At 32.2% G+C, this 23,528-nt stretch overlaps 4 protein-coding genes across 7 annotated transcripts; 1 reads left to right on the top strand and 3 right to left on the bottom strand.

Annotated features, from left to right (window-relative positions):
* Positions 1-5,409: 5,409 nt before the first annotated feature.
* LOC107012705 lies at positions 5,410-10,740 on the bottom strand. Of its 3 annotated transcripts, none has more exons than XM_015212612.2 (6): positions 10,173-10,740; positions 9,346-9,446; positions 8,745-8,842; positions 7,669-7,874; positions 6,577-6,624; positions 5,410-5,991 (listed from the first exon to the last, which is right to left on the bottom strand). In XM_015212612.2, the coding sequence occupies exons 1-5, from the start codon at positions 10,573-10,575 to the stop codon at positions 6,581-6,583; spliced, it is 852 nt and encodes a 283-aa protein (XP_015068098.1). In that variant the 5' UTR covers positions 10,576-10,740; the 3' UTR covers positions 5,410-5,991; positions 6,577-6,580. The 3 variants fall into 3 exon arrangements, with proteins under 3 accessions (XP_015068098.1, XP_027770966.1, XP_015068097.1); XM_027915165.1 differs by having other exon boundaries at positions 5,410-5,998; XM_015212611.2 differs by lacking the exon at positions 5,410-5,991 and having other exon boundaries at positions 6,351-6,624; positions 10,173-10,739.
* Positions 10,741-12,150: 1,410 nt separating this feature from the next.
* Positions 12,151-14,914, bottom strand: LOC107013027. Of its 2 annotated transcripts, XM_015213010.2 has the most exons (5): positions 14,706-14,914; positions 14,466-14,622; positions 12,900-13,274; positions 12,517-12,821; positions 12,151-12,436 (listed from the first exon to the last, which is right to left on the bottom strand). In XM_015213010.2, exons 3-5 carry the CDS (start codon positions 13,239-13,241, stop codon positions 12,325-12,327), a joined length of 759 nt encoding a protein of 252 aa, XP_015068496.1. In that variant the 5' UTR covers positions 13,242-13,274; positions 14,466-14,622; positions 14,706-14,914; the 3' UTR covers positions 12,151-12,324. The 2 variants fall into 2 exon arrangements, with proteins under 2 accessions (XP_015068496.1, XP_015068497.1); XM_015213011.2 differs by lacking the exon at positions 14,466-14,622 and having other exon boundaries at positions 14,706-14,828.
* A 1,366-nt stretch (positions 14,915-16,280) lies between these two features.
* On the top strand, positions 16,281-20,559 carry LOC107012274 (protein MICROTUBULE BINDING PROTEIN 2C). The gene is made up of 5 exons (XM_015212071.2): positions 16,281-16,580; positions 16,749-16,832; positions 19,166-19,507; positions 19,898-20,116; positions 20,240-20,559. Exons 1-5 carry the CDS (start codon positions 16,371-16,373, stop codon positions 20,393-20,395), a joined length of 1,011 nt encoding a protein of 336 aa, XP_015067557.1. The 5' UTR covers positions 16,281-16,370; the 3' UTR covers positions 20,396-20,559.
* LOC107012275 (protein BREAKING OF ASYMMETRY IN THE STOMATAL LINEAGE) lies at positions 20,535-22,120 on the bottom strand. Its single transcript, XM_015212073.2, has 5 exons — positions 21,874-22,120; positions 21,460-21,791; positions 21,242-21,361; positions 20,946-21,109; positions 20,535-20,858 (listed from the first exon to the last, which is right to left on the bottom strand). Exons 1-5 carry the CDS (start codon positions 21,959-21,961, stop codon positions 20,711-20,713), a joined length of 852 nt encoding a protein of 283 aa, XP_015067559.1. The 5' UTR covers positions 21,962-22,120; the 3' UTR covers positions 20,535-20,710.
* Positions 22,121-23,528: the final 1,408 nt, after the last annotated feature.

The following is a 23,528-nucleotide window of genomic DNA, read 5'->3' on the forward strand; positions in this document are numbered from 1 at the left end:
ATTTTTTTTTATAAATCGCTGCCCTGGCAGCGATTTGTAAGAAGAAAAAAACTTTTTGGCAAAATCGCTGCTGGGGCAGCGATTTTGCTTTTTCAGTTGAAGTAAATCGCTGCCGGCGGAGCGATTTTACCGTTTTGGTTTATATAAAATTTTATATACCCTTTTGGAATTTTTGTTAATATTTTCTACCGTTTGAGTTTCGGACTCATCTTTTAAGTATATATAATAAATTTAATATTTTGTGAAATGACTATAATTACTAATAAAAATGTAACAAATAGACATGAATATTTATTTATGATAATATCGTAGACAAAAAAAATAAACAGCGATAATATATATTTAACAACTATATATAGTATGTGTGGAAAAATGATTTGATGCATCAATCACGCGAATAGCTGTCTGTCTTTGTCAATGATGTTTACTTTGATTCGATTCGTTGGCTTCTTCAATTCTTTTGGTTTAATTAATTAATTACATTTATAGGTTGAATTACATTAGTACAATATTTAATTTAGCTCAATATATTTGGTAAATTTCATTTTCCCTTTTCCCTTTCTGCCTATAATCAAACTGAGTACACGATAATTGGCACCTTTTGATTAGCCTAAAAAGGTAAAAATTAGGCCCCATTCATTTGGCCGCACTTGTATAAGTAAAAATTAATTTTAAACTACCACTTAAGTTACTAATTTCATAGAATGGGGAAGATAAATTACACTAGTACTATTTTGTTATAGTTAATTAACAGAGTTAATTAATATTTCATCCTTTTTTTAGTCCTTTCGTTCGTTTTTTTATGTTTTTTAGTACTGTATACTATCACTATTTATACATATTTAAAGGATCGAGGTATTTGAACATATAACTCAACATGTAGTAAAAAAAAATCTACTTATTCTTTGATGAAGAGGGCAAAATACATGTGTTATGCCTTCGAGTCAATCTACTACTATTAATTAGTTATAATTAAATAATATATTTACGTGAAAAATATATATCATATATTTATTATTACACGTACGTATAATATAGATCACATATATAAACATCTTTTGTTAAGGAGTTTTCCTTTAGTCACGAGTTGGAGATCGCACATGCTAAACCACTGCAATAAGTTTAAATTTAAGGATTGAGTAATTTTGTAAATTTTAATTTTTAGTAAAAATTAATCAACAGTACAAATGATGTATGTCGGACTTACCAAATAAAACTCGACTATTTTGGTAATATATATATTCTAATAATAATTGTACAACTCTATAGTATATTTTCCCTTTTCACCATGTGAGAGCTGACATATTATAAATTAATATGTATCACTTTTTCTTACTTACATTTTCATCTATAAATATGTCAATTATCATCATTAAATAATTAAAGTCTTTGAGGGTGCAGTACGATTTTCTGCCTTATATAAAATATTTTGGAAGGTTTTACTGTATATATCGGCCATTATTCAATATATATATACGATCTATTGTCGTTATACCAAAAAAAAAAATAATACAACTGGTCGTACAGATACATTGTCATACAATATATCAATTTAATTAGACAATGATCGTCTTTATTATACATTATTAATCAACTGTGAACCAAGCTTAATTAAAGCCAACTTTATAGAAATGTTATTAGGCAATGGTGGTTAGGGTTGAGCGTAATAATTTCAATTCAGATTATCTATTTATTTGTATTTCGAATCTAAAAATAATATATACTCATAACATCAAAAAATGAGTTTTAGCGGCAATTAATTAGCAGTTGCCGTTAAATATTATTTTTAGCGACAATTAAAACTCTTCTTTAGCGACATTGAATCTAATAACACTTAACTAATGCCGATAAAAAAAATTAACCCTCTTTATTAATATGACTATGTATTACCGCTAAAATTATTTTTATTATAGTGACGATACCTACTATTCTCTAAGCAAAAAAAAGTTCCAATCTAAAATACATAAATTTTAAAATTTTAAATTCTATCTCGAACTTTAGAAATTGGAGTAAACTATACTTGTCTAACATCTTATTCTTTTCGCCAAACTCATTAGGTCATTCATAACTACAAAGAAAGTGAAAGATAAAAAGTCATTTTATGATTTGTCAAGATAAAAAGTATAATATCTAGATTAATGATGTAATAATTAGATATTTTTTTTTAACTTCAAGTTCACTTCGTAAAAGAATACAAGGATAAAATAACGTACAATAAATTTTTGTAAATAAAATATTTTATGGTACACCAAACTGCCGTTTAATTTATTGATATCCTTTTTTTTGTCAATGACATGAAGTTACTGCTTCATCCATAAACTCATTCCATTCTAGAAAGGGAAATATAAATTGAAAGTAAATTCAAGCACGTGAAGATTCAGTAACTTAGTTCTAATTCTTACCGTTAAAAAAGAATGTACAAATTTCTAGCATAATATACACTATATTTATTGTTACAACTATCTGACAACTTTATTGACACTTTTAAGTTACTTTCATCTACCTTAGCCATGATAGTCATTTATCGTTATATTTAAATAAAAAAAAATTATATTTTTTTAAACAGATTAAAAAATAAATAAGACAAACAAATTGAAATAGATAAATTAATTATTTAATTTCTATTTTCAACTACATATTTAAATAGAAATATAAATTTACATAAATTGAGATTAAAGGATAAATATTTAAGTTATTTAATTTTTACATATATTTTATTTTTTCGTATAAAAATGTTGGGTTCATATGAATCAGGATTTTTTTTATTTTTATAAGTTGATCAACATACGTGCAACAACTTCTTAAAGAAAAAATATTAAATAAATACTTAAACGGAATGCGTAAATTATGAAAAAATGCCAAAATCAGAAACAAATATACATTTAATCATTATGGATGCACGTCTGTAATCATATATAAATGATCGACCTTATTATATTATAAGGTTGGACAATGGAAGGAAGAAACAATATCAATCATAAAGAAATTTAAATTATTAGAATACGAAGATAGAAAATATGTTAAGTAGTGGCTTGGGAGAAAACACATAATATAATATATAATAATGCCACAAAATAGTGACAAATTTCGAATTTGACAACTCAATCTTCTAATAATACCAAAAACATAGTAGTAAAAGATATTACATGGTTGAGACAAACTAAAATCTTGAACGTTAGGATCTTTGAACAACTTGCATATGAAATGACAGATGTACTTCTTTGTTTCTAAATTACTATTCTAAACGCAATATTTTCGTTGTTTTTATTTATTTATTCTATTTTTCTTTTTAATCTATGTTAAGAGAATATTTTTTCATTTTTTTAAACTACGAAATTAAAAGATTGTATGACACATTCTACATATCTTTAATTTAAAATCATAATTTATACATTTTTTTTTGTTTTAAGTCAATATTTGACGAGTAAATTATAAACGGATTGAATAATTTTAAAAAACAAAATAAAGAAGCCTATGGTTCAAATAGAGGCCAAATATATTAAGAGAACCGATTACGATGTGTGTAAATATGCCGACGGAAGAGATATTATTATAATGAAGAGATTACAATAAAAGACTTTTCTATTTCTCTAAATTATTATTTTTCAATAATTAAATGTTTACAATTATTAGAACATTTTTTCTTTGCACTTATTACTCTTTATTTTGAAAAAAAAAAAAACCTCAAATGTGTTTTTTTCTTCAAAATTGTCCAGATCAGACAACACCTTATTAATGAAAAGTTATGTCATATAATTGGCAACAAAGGAAATGAATTACTATTTGAATAGAAAAAAAATATATATACTCCACGTAAAGATTTCTTTTTCATTATATCCTTCTTGCAAGAAAGATATAAAAATTGCAATTAATTCGATCCATTACGAGATTGGCTCATAGGAACTATAGTTTTTTTTATATATATATTTTGATAAATAAGGTAAGAAGTATAACATAAAAGTTGTTGACGTGTTAAAAGATATTACACTTAAGATCTAACTAGCTAGGTAGGTCCAAATTTATTTATAATGAAGGTGTTGCAGTCAAATAATATCTTTTACTAATCCTTTTTTTGATATATCAATTGAATGGAAATTGATGATTGAGAAAATGCAGCAATTTTTCCTTAATTGGAAGATATATATAAAGAAATAAAAAGAGTATGTATAGGTTATGGACAAAATCCACCAACTACGAACATTAATTAACTGGAACCAAAATAATTAGCACCCATTAATCCGTTTAATCATTGTAATTATGACACATGTATAGAAGTTTGGAATTTCATATATGTCGAACCAGTATATGCTGTAAAGAAGTCTGCTTCGTATATAATAATAATAAGTATATTATTTAAAGACAAAACAGAATCAATAATATCTCAAATAATTAATTATAAGGAAGAAAAATTGCTTCCTAGCACATCATATAATTCCATAACAAGACAACTCAGCTAATAATACCAAACAAACAACAATATATGTCTCATAGTTGAGACAAAAACAGTTCTGACTAGTCTGCGCAATAAATTTTGCTTCATATAATAGTGAAACATATATCAAATAATATCCTATAAATAATATGTAATGAAAAAAAAAAAAAACTCTTCTTGCTTCAAAATTCTACATTAACACATATCATTATGTTGATCAAATAAAAACCAAGGTTCGAAGAAAATTAGGTCCGCCGCCCTACATATCCATGCATGAACATGTATAATTATTCTGCTTAAGATGCTACTGAAAAAATTGCAATTATTCTTTAAAAGATCTTGTTTTGTTTGACTTTTCTTAATATAATATAATATATATATTATCTATTATTCTATTTTTAGAATGAAGAATAACATATATAATATTTTTTTCATTGAGAATCCTTTACACATAAAAAGTTCAAAACAAGTACTTAAGTGCATACTTTTGGTAGATAGAAGTTATTTGGTAAGAATTAATACTTCTGTGTTCAATAGAACTATGCAATGAAAATACATTTATATATTTTTCTTTTGCATAAACATTTCTGGAAAAAGTGTGTAACATGATTAATTGTTAGCATGAAAATTTAGACTTTCTGTTGACATGGTAAAAGATATTCCCAGACAAAGAATCGGCTATCATACTAATTTTGAACTTTGTATTCCTAAGAAAGGCAATAATACACTCTAGTATATAGTACTGAAACTAAATTTATGTTTGAGAAAGGAACAAACGTTGCATGACAAACCTAAGTACTTCCCATGTAACTTTTGGCAATTTTCAACAAATACCTTCCAGTGGTCCACTGGATATCAATAAAATTAAATGCAGCACTTCACTCACCGTTACCCACATACACCGCTCAAATAATATGTACTCCTTTCATATGTGTCCGTTAATCTGTTTTTTGTAGTCTTTATCAGAAAGGTCATAGTAATAATATGATGTCAATAAATTTCACTCTTCCAATGTTTACTCATCCTCTCTATTTTTGTTTACATTTCACATCCAAAACTAACTTTGAATAATTTGGCCCTTTACAGGCAGCAAGACCGTCGAAGAAGCAGCTGCTGGACAACAAAACTACATTCAGAGTACATACCAGCAACTTGAGAAAGTAGGCAGCATTGAAACTCAACATGCAGCCGGAACTTTAAAACTATATTTAGAGCAGGTGATGTAGAACTAAAAAGTAACCAACAACTCAATAAAAAGTGAATAATAAGGTCACTAAAAGAATTCTAACTTTACACCTCCAAAACGAAAGCATTACGTACCAACGGACTTCCTCAGTCACCTACCTTATCTTCTGCAGCTCCAGCAAAGGAATAAAAGTTGAAAAAGAAAGAAAAAGATTCAAGGAATGGACAAGATGCATGCAGAGGAAGGTTGCAAGTAAGCGAGTATATGCCTATTTCATATGAGCTGGATTATATCATGCATGGATGTGTGAACTTCCTGCCGATTTCAATCTCAACTTCTCGAAGCAGCAAGTAACCGATGTTTCACCTTTTTCCTGTAGGCTTTCACAAAAAGTCATCAGAATCTAAGAATCCGAATGAGCTACTAGAAAGAACTCCAAGTACCATAACACCTTGTCTCGAGCTGAAGTTTTCAGATCATACTTGGTCAAATACTCTTGAAAGTTCTCCAAGTGAGATCTCTATATTATTTTAACCTAATAACATGGGCATTTAACATATAATTCCATTTGATATGATATAAACATGCTAAAAGCACAATCCATTTACAGAGCTGGAGAAAATTCAAATGTTGCAAGACGATAATGAAAACCCTCATGTTTCCAATACTAGAGTACTGGAGCATGTCACCCAACTGCCCCCCTCCCAAGAACGAAAAGTTTGTGAAACGAGATGAAGGAAACATCCAACTTGTACATTGTTTGTGGGATGTTCAAATATATTACATATAGTAAGCATCCTCTCACAAAAAAAATATACATCATTACATGGTTGACATAACTATACCAGAACACAAATTTCTAACTTAGTTATGATCTCAGCATGTCATGAGAGTGGAGGAATACAAAAATTTAACTCGTAAAATACAAAGTTATATCGAATAACAAAACCATGCTCACCTATCTATAGCTTGTCAAAATCATCGTCAAAAGCATTCGCCCCATCATCTGAACAAAAAAAGAGATAGAGTCAGTGCATAACCGCTTGACTATTCTCCTTGAATTTGAGAATACTACAAATGAAATTCAATAACAGCAACACAAAGGCTATGTCTAGAAATGATCCTGTATGCTTTGGGAAGGAAAAGAGAAGGCAGAAAATAAAACCAAAAAGAAACAAGATATACAGAAATCTGATGAGTTAACCAATTAGACAACTGATAACTTGGAAGAAGGATAGGCTTGCAATATGAGGACAAATTACGCGTTGACTGTTTCATTATTCTTCAAGACCAAAAACCGAGACTTCTTGTTGGTGGTAATCAGATCATAAATCTTTAGCTTCTGAGAAATAAATAAAGGCTTCTCAGGTGATCACTTGTAATATGCAGACCTGTTGGCTACTTTCTAGCAGTTAGATCAATGCTGCTTGGAGAACAAAAGCCAAATGAATGAAAGAGAATATACATTGACAATTTGTGGATGCAAGAAAGCACCATCTCTTATATTGTGACCGGTCTTCTTTTTATGATAAATGATGTTTTCATTTGGTCATCTTATTTGAGTTTCACATCTCTTATGTGTACATACATCTTTGCCTATAGTACAATTTGTCCTCAAATGCTACACAAATACCATAAAGTAGATGACAGCAAGGATAGATGATAATCTGGATTTAAGCACGTAACATAGTTGTCCTCTAGCTTTGTACTATTTGACTACTGATTATGGTGATCTTGACAGGATTGGGCAAATGGACAGCCTGCCGATTAAAATAACTGAAATAGACTAACAATATTATGAACGACCGAAACTGTAAATACATTTTTTGGTTAGGTCTACAGTACAGTAAAGGAAGAGTATGAAAGAAAGAAAGATGGCAGGTTCTGAATACTTGTGTGTTATTATTCTTTTCTCTTTGCTTTCTTTGGTGGGAGAGGGCAGAGAGCAAAGAAGGATGATGAACAGTACCTTTCCTAATTTCCACAAATAAATTAAATACTATCACTCCTTATACCAGGTGGCAAAAACGTGAGATGGTAAACAGAGTACCTGGCCCTTCATCACTTTCCTCTCCGAGAAGAAAAACATCCAAATCCTGGTCAGCAGTTGATGAGGCTGCCTTCTTGTTTGCCTGGGTTGTTGCCCCGATCACTGGTTCAGAAGTTTTTCCTTCTGATGAAATATCCTTTGCCTCCTCGATATTTGCCTTTTCAGCAGATATTATTTTCTTTTCGTCCATGTATTTCTTTTCATACCTGCACCAAATGTAGTTGATTAAATAATGAAGCTAACAAGTAACAACCAGAGCGAAATCAAAGAAATGCATGTTCAACTATTTGTGACTAGGCTGGCCTACTTTTTAGTCCGTTCCAAAAAAAATGTAGCAATTTCTTTAATTTCAACTTTCCACATGGCATGTTTAAGACCACAAGACTACTCGGTTTTTGGTATATTTGACATATCTTTAATTTAAGACCACAAGATTCAAAAGTCTTCTTTGTTTTCTTAAACTCTGTGCCAAGTCAAAATAGGTCAAACAAATTTTTACATAGGGAGTACATGACTTCCAATGGTGTAAAGAAGTTGGGCTCTTTACTGAAAATGCTTCTTCAGATTTGCAAGGAAATAGGAAGCTTCCATTAAAATTATCATTCACAGAGTTATATTCACTGTGCGTCCTCAATAATACTACTATCTTCTTATAAATTTTCCTACTTCATCACTGAACTAACAGGAAAAATGTGCACATGCAGATATATGATCAAATTTTATGAAACTAAGAGGAAATAGTGTTAGCTCAGCACACACAATTTGACAGTTCCATAGGAATGAGAATGACCAGAAAGCTGTAATCTGTAAATGACCAGCCCAGTTCATATATCCGTTTCGATGATTGAAGGTCTAACATTAGCTATATTCTCTTAAATACTTGACGAAAACTCATCTTATAATCCTGACCAAATTTACAGCAGCTTTTTTATACAAAGTCTTTACCCAAAATTACAGAACAACGCACCAAATAGATATTTAATTATCGGTTCATGTTTATTGCAATATATTCCAGCAATACAAAATAAGCAACACATTCAAGGAAGAAGAGATTATTTTTCCAGAAAGGTACTTACGGTGCTAAATGACTGTTAACTAGAATGAAGTAGATTCTCCAAAACTTTCTCTCTCTCATTATGCGTGGGCATATCTCATACCTCAACTTTGAGATTTCCTGCACATAAAGAAATAAAGGGAAACGAAAATGTAAATGCTGTTAGTTGACTTAGATCTACTAACTGCCAAATTCATCTTTATCAGAACAGCATAATTCTCAACAGCTTGATCCCTGTCAACTATCCCTCAAATCAAAAAGGTTATAATGGGAAAAACAGAAAGAGAGCTAGAACTATTTGAACAAGTATATTAACTCTTCCACCGAGCAGGTCCAGTGAAACATAGTAACCTTCATCACAATTTTTGAAATGTAACTTTTATCTTTGAAAGGGCGCAGCCCTCAACACAACTATGATCTACATTGATGTAACAAGTCAGATTTAGCACTAGGAACAGCAGAAATATGACCAACACTAGTTATTGAAATTCAATAGACCATAAGAGAAGTGACAATCAAGATGCCTTATTATTTAACCTCGATTAAGCACCATTAAGTAATACAAGAAACTAGAGATCTTTTCTATACCAACTTTGACCAGGTAATGACAATGAGAGTCATACCTTGACAGATGAAAGAACAAGTTTCGCATGTTTTTCCTGAAACTCTGTAAGATCCTGCCGAATGTTTGAGACTGTAGGAATATCAGACATCTCTGACTCATCTGCACACCAATAGACGTTACAGTTAAGCCAGTATCTTCTCATATGGATGACTCAAGAGATCGAAAGAAGGTGCACATAATTTAACAAGGAAACGAAAATTGGTAAACAATTATCCACACTCGGTGTTTGTTCCAACCAATGAAGCATGACACATGTTTTCACACATGCTTTTATTACTAAAGCATCGTAAATTCATACGAATTCTCACCTTAACTTATGACTTAACCTTGGTAAATCAGTGTGTATAGAGTAAACACAGTGTGGCAAGTTTTTTAGCAAGAAAATTCAGTAACTAATTACATCTTCATTTTGTTCTGATTGCTTACCGAATAGCCGCTTATGAAAAGCTTCTTGAGCTTCAAAAAATGTGTCCAAAATTAAAGTACTCCCCCCACCCCTTCCACCGTGATCATACGAAAATAGTTGGTGATTGAGAGATCGCTGACGGCTAGATCTGATTTCTTCCAATTTGCAGTTTAAGCACAATAAAATGAATAAACATCCAAATAAACAATAACAATCTGCAAACACGAAAACTCACTACAGGAATTTGCAGATTAAGCACAACAAAATGAATAAACATACAAATTAAACGATAACAATCTGCTATAGGACAATGTACTACATTTTTATCCTTTTTTCAGAGATGCTGGTAGCAATGCATGCATTAGAATGAGCACGCGACAGACAGAGAGAGAAAGAGAGAAAGCGAGCAGAACAAGTACCTTGAAGTTGAACATTCTGGAATGTATCCCTACTAATGCCCTTAACGAACTCTCTCAAGTCGTCAGTGACTCCAAATTTTTCAAGATCAGCCGGCGTAGTAATAGCCGAAGCAGTTTGAGGGGAAGTTGAGGAATCGACAAGGCTAGAGAGTGCAGCGGCAGCGGGAATTTGAAACTTGATCTGATCGGCGCGTTTAGAAGCTTCGGCAACGATCTCCTTAGAACGCTTAGAAGCTTCGGCCGCAATCTCCTTTGAACGCTTGGAAGCCTCTGAAACGACATCGGATAACTTAGCGGAGGCAAAACTGAGCTCCTGTGTACGCTTAGCAGCTTCTACGGTAAACTCCTGTGATCGCTTAGCAGCTTCCTCCGCGAAGCTCCGTGCCTTTAGCCACAAATCCATTAAAATCACTTCGAATCTTTAAAGAGCTATTTGGAAGTATGAGAAAAATAGTGAATGAATAAAATGGAATTTACATTTTGCTATATCTATTAGATTCAGGGTACCCAAATAATAAGGAATGATAGCCAGAAGTGAAGTCTACGCTATTGCGGTGGAAGCGTGTAACAAGGTGCAGCTATGAAAGAGAGTTGACTTTGAAATAAATTTATGAAATTTTCATAAAATTATAATTTGGATACCCTTATTTAAGACTGGACAACAGATTGAAACGGGACCATCGGAACGGACGAGATGAGTTGATCGGTTCGTTGATGGATATTGAGATCAACCAGAACGGAATTATCGGGACGGATACTCAATTCTGTCCCGTCCCACTATATAACGGAATGAAACCGAAATGGAACGGGATGGATAAATGGGATGATACATCTAGTTATTCCAAAAAATGATTCTTTTTAATTACAAAAATATGATTTTTATTTTTATTTTTCTAAGTTCAAATTAATAGTTTTTAAATTTATAATGTAATTTTTTACTTAAGTTTATCTTAAAGATATTTCTTTAAAAACATTTAGTTATTAAGTTTGCAAGTTAAGTCTAATTAAGTCTAATTAAATTTTCAAGATTTAAATTTTTTGAAGTTTATAAGTTATTACTTATTATTTATTAATATGTTATAATTTATAAGTTATATTTATAAATTGTAATTTAAATAAATTAAAATTTATAATTTTAAAAAATTAAATAAAAATAAGAATAAAATAATTACACCAATTAAAAAATATCAATTTAATTTATTTAAATTTGTATTACTAATAGGGTTAATTGTGTAACTTGGGTAGTATTTATTATTCAATAAAAAATATAAATTATATTTTATAAATATATAATATAAATTAATTAATAAATTTTAATTAATCGAAACTGAAACCAAATCGGACAAAATAAATCGGGATAAATCGGAACCGTTACACCAACACCAAACCTCGCATCCGTTCCGGTTCAAGATGTTCCGTTCCATGGTAACCGAATTAGGACGAATCGAAACGATACCGGATCAATACAGGTACATCCCGTTTTATTGCCCAGCCTTACCCTCATTGTGGAAAAGAAGTGGTCGATTGCATAGCTTTCTCCTAAATTTGACCTTTTTTCATTCTTTTTAATAGATTTAACAATTTTATCAAGTATTGAAAAAGTCCTATTAATCTGATAGATATAAAAGATATTGATTACCTTCACCTGATAGTGTTAATTGTCATACTGCTTAGTTGAATTTTCTTAGTTGTTATAAATAAATAACAATAAAACAAAAATAGAAAAGCTAGAAGGACACTGCCTTAGTAGTTAAGTCGTTCAAACTTTCTCAGCCTCATTTTTCTTACTCTTACGCTTTCATTAGCTCACTTATTAAATAGTGATATGACTTATGAAAAATCCTATAAATGTCACTGGTTAAAACTACCTATGAGTTTATTCTATCAAGAGAAGAACAATTCCGACAAACTTCAGTGTAGTGATTTATCTAACATGGAGGTTTATCTGCACAATAACTACGATTACGCAATCAAAAAGTTTGAAACCTTGTTACTTTGAGTTGTAAACATCTTTTCTGAATGAAATAACAATTGATTGCTAAATGTCCAAAACAATATTTCAACATGTATAATGTATGGTCTATACACCAAGAAGAGTGAATATGATGGACAAGTAGAAGAAACGGCTATACAACTTCAGAAACTAAATAAATCAAAAATTGCAGCAACCAAAGCACGTTCTCCAGTGACAACTTCGCCTTTTAAACTCTCTCTTATCGTCTGCCACCATCTTGACAGGGCTGCCGGGCCACTCTGAGGTTAGTCTGTATGATAAAGAGTTAAACCGCGGTAAACATATGAGATTGAGGTCAAGTGTGAAAAATAGTTTAGCAGAAAAACTTACATAGGAAAGGCAAAAGATTTTGTGCTGTTGGTGCTACTCGAGCGTATAGAGATGTTATCATGACATTGCTTTGTTGCTAAGACAACAAGATTCATGTCTTCACCATCTGTAAGCTTTTCAGTGTTCTGATCTGCAAACAATGATGCTAAACTTCTTGGCTCTCCATCTCCAGTACTGGTGCTGTTTTCAACCTTTGTATTTGCTGATCCTTCTCTAGAAATTGAATCTGCTATACTACTTTTGTTACAACATGCTTCCTTGGAGACAAACTTAGACGTCATCGAGACTAGTTTCAGCTCTTGATCCTATAAAAAGAGGTAACAGCATATGAAACAGAACAAGTCAGGATTCAGGAACTGTGAAGTATAGAGAGAATAGAATACCTGATTTTCTTTTTGATCAACCAATTCTCTGTCCAAACTCCGCTGTTTTGGAACATCGTGGCTATAGGAAATGGCATCAGCAATCTCAGTATCCGATTTACCTTCCATCAACAGATTTTTTGAGTCGTCAAACTGCTTAACAATACCCTCGTACGATTCAGAAACTCTGTTCCCTAATTCTGCACTTTTGTCAAGCTCATACTTGAGCATGTAATAAATATTATGGTGGTTCAACTCACAATTTTCCAAAGAACATTGTTCTCCTTCCATATATATGTCCTTAAAAACTTGATGGTTTCTGTCTTGAAGAAAAACAACTAATTCGGGTAGTTTGCACTCCATATAATTCAGATTTTACATTGCATCTCTCTTTCTCTGCAGTGAATAAAAGAACTGTGATGTTCTAGCATAACAGCATTTAATTACATGAAAGAACTACAGCACCATACATAAAGAAAAGCTTGAATCATATTGAATAAGTTGAGGAAAGATTGAGCTCATCACAAGGCACCAAAATTACAGAAAAGAGCTCATTATAACGCGAAAGTCACCAACTCTTTTGTGATATTTCAAGATAACTTTAGGCATAAAAGGTTCAAATTTTATTGCTTCATATGACATCTTCTTTTCCTGAATGGACATGACAATGACAAGCAACATTTACTGAGAGAAGAAAAAATCAGGGCCACAGAACATCAGCATATGTCTACCGGAAGATCAGAGTCTTACACTCGTCCGAGAATCCATCTTATATACGAAAAACTAAAAGGAAAACAAGCTAAAATCTGACTTCAGAGTCATGGAACATCAGCTTATGTCTACATGATGATAGATGAATGTTTGATTTGAGTATTAGCTTCGAGAATATTGCAAATATATCAAGTAAATAAGAAAAAGTGTGGTTAATATACAATTTAAGTCATATGAAGTTCAGTTAAGAGATTAGCAGCCAACAAGAAGCAAGGAGTTGATTGAAAGGAGAACACTAATGAGTCAAAATCAGCTAAGAAAAATATCATTTCTTCGTCTTGATTTTGTTTGAAATGGTGAATACTAGCTAACAAACAAATTTCATGTTATTGCGTAGATCATAGGTGACATACCATGAGGGCTTATGCTATATCTACATCACCAGAAAGTGACATACATCTTCATGGAAAAAAATAATCTACACATAAATAAATGACACTAAATCCAAACATTTGCTACCACCAAGAAGTCAAGAATGGAAGTAATAAAGATTACAGAAAAAAGAAAAGCATGGAGAAGTAGAAAACTATGACACCAATCAACAAACCAAACCAGTGAAAGGGGAGAACCAACTACTAAGGCAGAGTAGATGACCTTAATTAATCCTTATATTACAAGGTCTCAACTGTTTCTTATTTTATGCCATTTTATTAAAGGCACATTATTAGATTGAAAACTTCACAATGATCAAAATACTCATGTAGCAGTTGCAGCAGATATATAAGTGGTCTCCCTACCAGCTTACGTGCACCTCAACTAATTACACAGGATACCTATCACCAACAGACTACGACAAATGGAAAGAAGTTAAATCACCTAATGTTTTTTTGTCCGTTAGGATTTGAATTTGAGACCTCGTAGCTCTCGATCAACTACCACTAGTGCCACGCCCTTGGTGTGTTGCATATATATGCTTCTGGAGTTACCCAGAAATGATGGTTCAACAATCGTTGATTATTCACAACTACATCTCCTAATACAATAAATATTCATGACAACAACAAATAAATTACTTAAACAAGGAAAATGAAGATTTGAATAAACGAAGAAAAATACCTTTTTTAATCAACAACTGATAGTAACCTGCAAACAAGCCATATACATATACAGAAATTCGAAAATTGGTGGAGAAGATAGCACAAAAAAAAAATCACTTTGTTATTATCAATTTCATATATTAGGAAAAAAGAAGGTGGATTTATAGGGAAATCCATACTCTCTTATTTGGTAGTACAATTAATGCAATTTATTATTAAAATCAAATTAATGGTTACGTTTAAGTTTTCTTAATTTTTGTGTCAATAAAAAATTAATCCTTCACTTACACTTTTTGGACAATTCTTTGCGTGGGGAATGCTTAAATTAATTAGCCGACGATAGCAGTTTTTGTTAGTTAGAAGCAGTGCAACCTTTTTAATCATAGAATTGACATTTCATACTAATTGACTCTCTAAAATATGATAATTATAGTTTGTAGGGGTCCTTAATTTGGTTTGGCGTACTAGGGACAAGATAATTAGGTCATTTTATTTGTAAAATAATTATTTATAATTTTATCTAAAGTATCTTGATTTTGATATTTGAATTGAACGAATATATATAAAAGGACAAAGGATTAACACATATAGACCTCCTCAATAATTTCACGTTTTGTCCGATTTTCTAAGAGAAAGTATTTCACCCTTGGAAGGAATAATGATGATTACTGAACTTGTACATTAAATATTTGAGATGTCTCAAAATGATATATAGTAGGAAGAATTAAGTGCGTGATTGTTTTAGATTTAAGCTAATAATAAAAAATATTTTGCATCAGTGATATATTATAATTATATTTAATTAGTATTTTTATTTTTCTGAGGTCTGACTCGAAATTATTATAAATATAGTACATCTACACAAGTTTAATTCATTTTCACCGGCAAGAGTTTATGGTTTAATAAGAGATTTTGAGTTTTAATTTCTCTGAGTATGAAGTCATCTTTGTTAGAGAGTGTTTTACTTTCAATGTTAAACTTCTCGATACGACTCAAGAATTACTCGGACTTTGATGTAAAAAATCACTTTCATTTCTTATAACCAAAAATTGCATCGTATCTCAAGCAACTTTTTATCCCAATCATAGACTTCCAAGTATATTTATTAAAGCTAAAGTTGGGAACTTCTAGTAATGTAGCAGCTAAGATAGGTACAAGTAGAACTTACTGCATTAATAAGCCGTCGAGAATAAATCACTGAAATATTACTCGAAAAGTTATTCTTAAGTACCTATAGAATTATTAATAATATTCGTAAAAATGATTGAGTAAGTAATTTTCAAAATAAAATATTTCATTTTTGCAAATGAATTTGTAATTTTTTGAAATGATTTACTTATTGATTTTCGAATAAGGATTGTAATTTTTTCAATTCTTTAGTAACAACATGTCAACAAGTTTTGCAATATCTATTTACAAAAATATGCTAATTCTTCATATTTTTTTTCTAAAGGCGCAGGCCGGCAAATGGATAGAAAGATTAAAGCGTAATTAGCTAGAAATTGATGGGTATTTTAGTAAATTAATCTTTTCTTTTTGGTTGTAACGTCCCTTAAAGCATATTGAAATGAAATTATTTTCGAAAAGCCAAAAAAAAAAATAGTGAATATTTCCTTTTATAAAGTCTAAGAAGAACCAAAAGCATTTCAAATTTCAATATTCTCAGAAATCGACAAATCCGACAATGTATGAGCCTCAGCAGTTGCTAGATTTGCAGGACAACAATGGCGGTTTCGGTGCCGGAGCTGACTCCAGGTCTTGGCTTTCCGGCGAGGACCGCTCTCCTACACTCCGGCGAACTGATTCTTCTCTCTCTAATCCGGCTGCCGGAACTGTTGACCGTACCCTCTTTAATGACCTCGTCCAGATCGTCCCTCTTGTTCAATCTCTCATTGTAATCCTTTTTTTCCTTTCTGTGTCTGCTTTTTCAGTTCGATTATCTGGTGTATTATGTTGAATTTCTAAAATTACATAATGAGTAAAGTTTTGCTTGACCCGAGTTATTTTTTTTTTAATCTTGAACTGGGTGTGAATTTCAAATTTCATTCATGTGATTTTACAGGATCGAAAGGCGAATTCGTCATTTACTAGAAGGGGATCAATGACCTACACTAAAACGCCTTCAAGGGAGTCTCTTTACAAGAAGGTAATTCCCTCTCCCACTTTCCCCTAGTGGGCATATTTTTAGTCTAAAATCTAGAAATGATGATTTAATTTCAACTTGCTTGCAGTTTTTCGTGGGTAAATTTCGTTTTTCTAATGGTTTGTATATATATATATAGAGAGAGATAGAAGCAACAATTAATAAACCCCAGTTCCCTGGAAACTTTTCCTATAACATTATGTTTATTTAATGCTTTACCTTCCTGGCACTATTTTTCATAGGATATAGAAATTGCAGCCTTTTATAGCATTGGGAGGTTCAAGTAAGTCCCGGTGGACTGAATTTTGACTTACCTTGGACTGAAATTGCAAAGAGATGTTAACTTAAAAGTTTCTGAAGTATTTTTCCTTTAATGACATCTTTTCAGTAGCTTTCTAAGTTAAAAGTAGGATGCAGTTTGCTTTAGATCAAATGATGTCTAAACCAGACCCAGTTTTCACTTGAGTCTCATTGAACTAGTGATTGAATGGCTATTCAAATATTGTTAAGGGTACTTTTACCAAACTATTTTCCAGGTTGACAGCAATATAGACCCAGATTTATTATCGAATACATGGAACCTTTTGTATTACGGTCTCCAGCTCTCTCAGTGTGATGGACTCCTTGACAGTCAAAGTTTGCGTTCTACAGAATATCTTTTATTTGGGCCCATTTTTTGTCTTTTTGTATGTCTCTGTGTAAGCAAGTGAGATATCAGAACTTCTACACTTGCCAGGCATGGGGTACTCTTGGATCTTAATCTATCCCAATTTTAGCTTTGTCCTGATACTGAAGGCTAATACCGTATTTGGATGATCCCACTTTATGAGACCCTCAAACTGAAAGAAAGATCGAGATGAAGTACTAGAGGTGTTGGTGTTACAGTATTGCCACTTTGCAATCAGTGCAAAAGAATCTCTTCCAAAGTACCTCACAGTCAATTGCAAACAATCTAGACAGGAAAGATATATCTGATACAGTTCTTAGAAGTCATAAGAGTAGTTTTTGACTAAAGATTTATGTTCATCTGAAGTCTACTTTGTCATATCTTGATGGAGAAATCTGTTGGGAGACAGAAGACATCTCAGTCAAGCAAATCATAGGAAGTTCAATAAAGTAACTAGAGTCGGATTGTTACTTATGCAATTCCTTACAATCCCTCTGAAAATTGCATTTCTCACTTTTATTTAACATATTTATGAAACTGTAGCAAGTAAAACACTTTGTCTTTCTAGCAACTAGTCTTTTTTGTACAACCATAGTGTCTAGACCAACTTGTTGGCACCTCGACTAATTCTACAGGATACCTATCACCTCCACCAGTAACAATACCAGGTAACTCTATCCACCAAGGCTACTACAGATGGGAAGAACTCACCTAGTATTTTTGTTTTTGGCATTTCAAAATGAGACCTCATAGTTCTCAACCCACTTCATTGACCTGTAAGCCACACCCTTGGGTGCTCTATCAACTAGTATCTTCGTACTAAGAAAGTAAGTTATTATACATTTATATAGGGTGCTTGTTTTTTAGATACAGTGTATGAGGTTCTTTTTGAATGCTGATAATGCATAGAAGTCAGTTTGTCGTGCAGGTATTTGCCTGTACTCATCATTGGTGTTTAATCTTTCAAGTGGTTGTCTTGGAGATGCTTTTGGTCTTGCTTGTTTATTTATGCCAGATTTTTAGCTTGTCCTGACTACTACAATGGATGATTACATTGTTAGTGGTCATCCATTTTTGGATGAAATTAGGCTATGGTTAAAAGATGGAAAATTTGAGGCTTGAAAACAAGGTTCAAAATGCTAGTTACCATTGCAATGGAAATGTGAATGTTACCAGTGCATGGAAAAAAATAAGAATATAAACCTTCTTGGAATTTCACTTGCATTGATTTAGTGGATAATTACTATTTGTGTGGAACAATAATGCCAGGCATTCTTCAGATTCGTACATGCCAGCACAAATCAAATTTGCTTCCTCTAAACAAACTAAATTAGAGTTTGCATCAAAAGGATTTAATATCTTACTCTATAAATGCCTTTAATGTACCAGTTCCCTTCTCCAGCTCCATTTCTTCTCTCAGGTTGTAGGTCAAGCCATCCCATCAACTTGCTACAATAAATAACAAGTCAAATTTGTTTCAGCTGAAACTGATCAAATATGATGCTCCTATAGGCATTGCAGTTGGATTTGTTGTGTATGTGAAGTAACTTCTCATTGCTTGCATATTCTTCTTTGAATTAACCTCTCATCGCTTGCATATCTCTTGATTGCAAACTAGCATTGGTTTGTTTTGGTCCATTACATGTGCTAACGTTGACAACTGCTGCAGACTTCTGAAGCAAAGGGAAGGAATGCAGCTCAATCAAACAAAAAACATAGGGACCAAAATAAAAATGTTGGTGCTGACCAAGATGGATGCTCTGATAACATTTCAATGCCTTCCTCAAGGTCGTATTTGTCAGAAAAAGATAGAGAAGAATTGATGGCTTTGAGGGGGCAAGTGGAGGATTTGCAAAAGAAATTATCGGAGAAAGATGAACTTTTGAAGGAAGTAGAGATCTCAAAGAATGAAATAGCTTCTATTTATGCTAAACTAGATGAAATGAAGAAGGAATATGCAGAAAAGGAGTCTTTACTCAAATTGACTCAAGTGCAACTATCTGATGCAAAGGTAATATTTGATGTCATTCTGCACCCTCTCCAACCCCAACCACAAAATAGAAAGTGGAGATGTGAGTTTTTCTAGAAAGCCATTGTGTGGCTTTAGTTAAATGTCTCTCAGTTACTCTTTAGCCAATTGGCTCAAGTTTGGTCCTGTGTTATACAGTAGCTATATAATCATATCCATACTTTTCTGTTCAGTATCGAAGCAGATGCCAACTAGAAGTTTCAAGCTAAATATGTGATGGTTAATTTTCCAGAGGTGTTCATTTTCACATTACTGCACCTTTAGACTGACTCGTACTACTAGATCACCACTTAGATTGTGCTCAGATTTCCACTTGTCTCCATAATTTGATGGGTGAATTCACTTGTTGTCTTCTTTTTTGGCTCTTCTTAGGTTAAGCTAGCTGACAAGCAAGCAGCTGTGGAGAAGTTAGAATGGGAAGCTACGACTTCCAGCAAGAAAGTGGAGAAACTACAGGAAGATTTAGAGGTGGTGCGGCAAGAAATCGCACGGTTCATGCAGTTTGTTCAACAATTGACAAAGAATGGTTCTAGGACTTTAGCTGAAGATTATGATGTTATCCCTTACTTATGCGACAAGAACATTGAAACGGTAAGCTAATGACTACCTTCACCTGGTTTCTTGCATGTTGTACTAACATAATTGAGGATGTGATATATTTATGTTTTCAGCTTTTTATGTTGCATTGTAATTTCTCAGATTTGTTTTGTACAGGATCAGCCAAATGAACTAGGAATGGAGGAAGTAGAGCTGGCAAGAGAAGCTTATATTGCAGCAGTTGCTGCTGCTAAAGAAAATCAAGATGAAGCATCTTTCTCCGAAGCTGCCAAAGCAAGATTATATCTGCAGTCACTTGTTCTAAGAACATAAACATGGATTCTAATAGGGAAATTGTCCACTATAAGTTTGTATTACTATGCAAATGATGTTGTTTAAATAATTGATGGTGACAGTAAATTCCTCAAGTATTATAATTAGTTAGTAATGTGCTGTATTCTGAACAGTGTTGTTGAATGCCACTTTTTCTTTTTATAGTTTACTCAGTTTTGTTGCTGGAAATAAGTACAGCACGCTTAACAAGGAAAAAATTGTTGATTAACGAAAGAACAATATATATAAGTATTTTAAAGAGCTTGATGAATCCAGTAAGAACAGTTCATATGGGGACAAGGGGAAGAACAAGTGTCAAAATTTGCAACAGTGATGACGCACGCTGCACCAAGCCTTATGCTTCCCAAAACGTGGCCCACCTTCTTCTTCTTCTTCTTCGTCTTCATCATCTTCTTCAGGTTTTGGCATTTGAGCTGGACTGCCCATCAATTCCCAGCCCAATCTGCAATTTTGGCGAAATACCGTTACTTATTCTGCTAAAACCAATCAATAAAAGAGTTTCATAATATGAAGAAATCACGATACTTACACAGGGAAAGCAAAGGAACCAGTGCTACCAGTGGAGTAATTAGAATCACTTGATTCCGCAGATGGAGTTGTTTTGCTATCACTAACCTCACCTATGTGACTGATCTCTTTAACAACAGCCGGTGGCCATTCATCTTCCATATCATCAATTCCTTTTCCCTGGTCCTGCCAATAACATGTAACAATTTCTGAATTCTAAAAGACGGGAGTAGACGATAAGGGAGAATACTGTTGATAACAAAACCCCAAATACATAGATAACGTATGCTCCAAAATGTGCATTCAGATTGGACTTACCTTATCGTCTATAACGGGGATCTGTTCTTCAGCTGATTCAAAGCTATTTTCTCCATCTACACTGATCATGTCGTTTTTACTCTGAGGAAGGAACTCTGATACATCCTCTACATATTTAAGCTGTTTTTCAACAATCAAACAAGAAATATTTTGATCACATTGAGAGTATTAATATTTTTATCACACACGAAAAAGGCGAACTGAAGAAGATTCATTACCTTCCTACAAACAGATTTCGAAGTAACGTCAGCATGATCAATTTTCTGGTGAAATACCTCCGATTTTCTATCTTCCACAATATGTATTCCTCCATCGTCTTCAAAGCAAAACACTATATAATCCTCTTCTGAGAATCGAGGCCAGCTCGAGTCATTTTCTCCTTCCTTTTCACCCTTCTCTGCTGAAACTTTCACTTTTTCTTTTTTCCTCTGTTCCATTTTCTTATTCAACTTCTTCTTTCTATTCTTCCTACTATCACCAATCGGATCAAACACCATTTTCCTACTCGGTTTCTGAGATGTCATTGCACAAAGCTTATTCGATTCTTCCTCTACAAATATACTAATAGATCAATTATAGTACTAACAGAAAAAATAAAAATACAACACTCTATGAGAAACAAATAAAATTACCTAAAGGGAACCTGCAAGCGTAGAAACAAGATACCCAATCTCTAATTCGCCATCTAACAAGCTTGGTTACTGTATATGGACTGCTCATTCTTATTCAATTAACAACAGAGAAATACAAGGGAAGTTTGATTTATTTTATTTTATTTGGCTTGAAGAGAGGAAAAATGAGAATGTTAAGGAGAGGGAGTTATGGGATTTTTTGAATTTGAAAAGAAGAATTAAAGGAGGAAGAGATGGCAGCATGAGAATTACAGTTGTATATACAACTACTAGTATCCCATAATAATGACGGTTATAATTTCTTATAACATGCTATTATTGACAGTAAAATGTGGAGATATATATATGGCAACTTCTCCACATTCACTTTTTTTTTTTATGATTTATTTGTATTTAAATTTATTATTAATTAACGCGATAGAATTATATAATATACACGTAATAATAGAATCCAAATACGAAAAATAAAAAGGATAAAAATGGTGTGCTTTTAATGCTACACGTGCTGTCGTTTTTGGATCACCATATTCTCGTGAAGGTGTTGAGTTTCAGAGTACACTTCTTTCAAAAGTTTAAACTCTGTATGTGCTTTTGTTTTTTATTTTCATGAAGTCTATTGCTAAATTTGTAAATTTTTATTTTGGTTATAATGTGTAAATGGTATGTGCATAGAAGACTGTAAAGTCTACTTAGGTAACAATGCTATTTGAGTTTTTTTTCATCAATACCATAATTTCTAATTTTATATGACTGCATATTTATCTTGACATTTAAATTTTTGTGCATTTATTTTGTAGATATATTAAATTTTAGCAACTCAATATTCATTTTGAGCATCATTATTAATCTTATAATTGTTTCCTAGAACTTACATATATTTTGTAGTCACTCCTTTGTCACATATCACCCTTATAACTGTTCTCCATTTGCCCATAAGGGCATCGTTAAGTGGTTTCGAGGTGGGTAGACTCATATAAAAGACCTGAGATCGAATCCCGCCTCAATCTACTTTTTATGGCATAAGTTGATGACATAAATTTTGTCTAGTGTGCAATTGGTCGCATAAAATTTGTCTAGTGTGGAGTTGGTTGCATAGAACTTGTCTAATTTCATAAAACTTGCCTAGTGTGTAGTTGATCGCATAACACTTGTCTAGTTTGATTTACATCTCATGTGTGAGATTCTTCGGAGTTTCAAAAAGAAAAAAACAATCCTCCATTTAGGGTGTTTTTGGTGATAATATTTTTTTTTTTGAAAAATGTTTGTTTGAGCAAAATATTATGGATTTTTTTTTAGAAAAACAAGTTTCATAAATAACAATTCAAGTTAATTATCCTTTTCCCACCCTCTCGACGCGGACAACACCCACCCCTTGTTCTTTTCGTACCTCTCTCCCCTCCAGATTCAATCTATATCATACAACATTTTTTCTAGATTATATATGAATATTATTATACTAATATTTTAATTACTTATATATATAAAAATAAATTAAAAATCCACTTAATTATTTTTCAAAAAAGAAAAAAAAACATTTTCCTTTGTACCAAACATTCCCTTTAATTCATTAAATTTTGACTTTATAAACAACATTTTCCATCTACTCTTATATTTTGGGAATAATAAGCTTAATTATATTTTAATTATTTGCATTT

This window comes from Solanum pennellii, chromosome 3 (assembly GCF_001406875.1).
Source record: "Solanum pennellii chromosome 3, SPENNV200".
Taxonomy (NCBI): Eukaryota; Viridiplantae; Streptophyta; class Magnoliopsida; order Solanales; family Solanaceae; genus Solanum; species Solanum pennellii.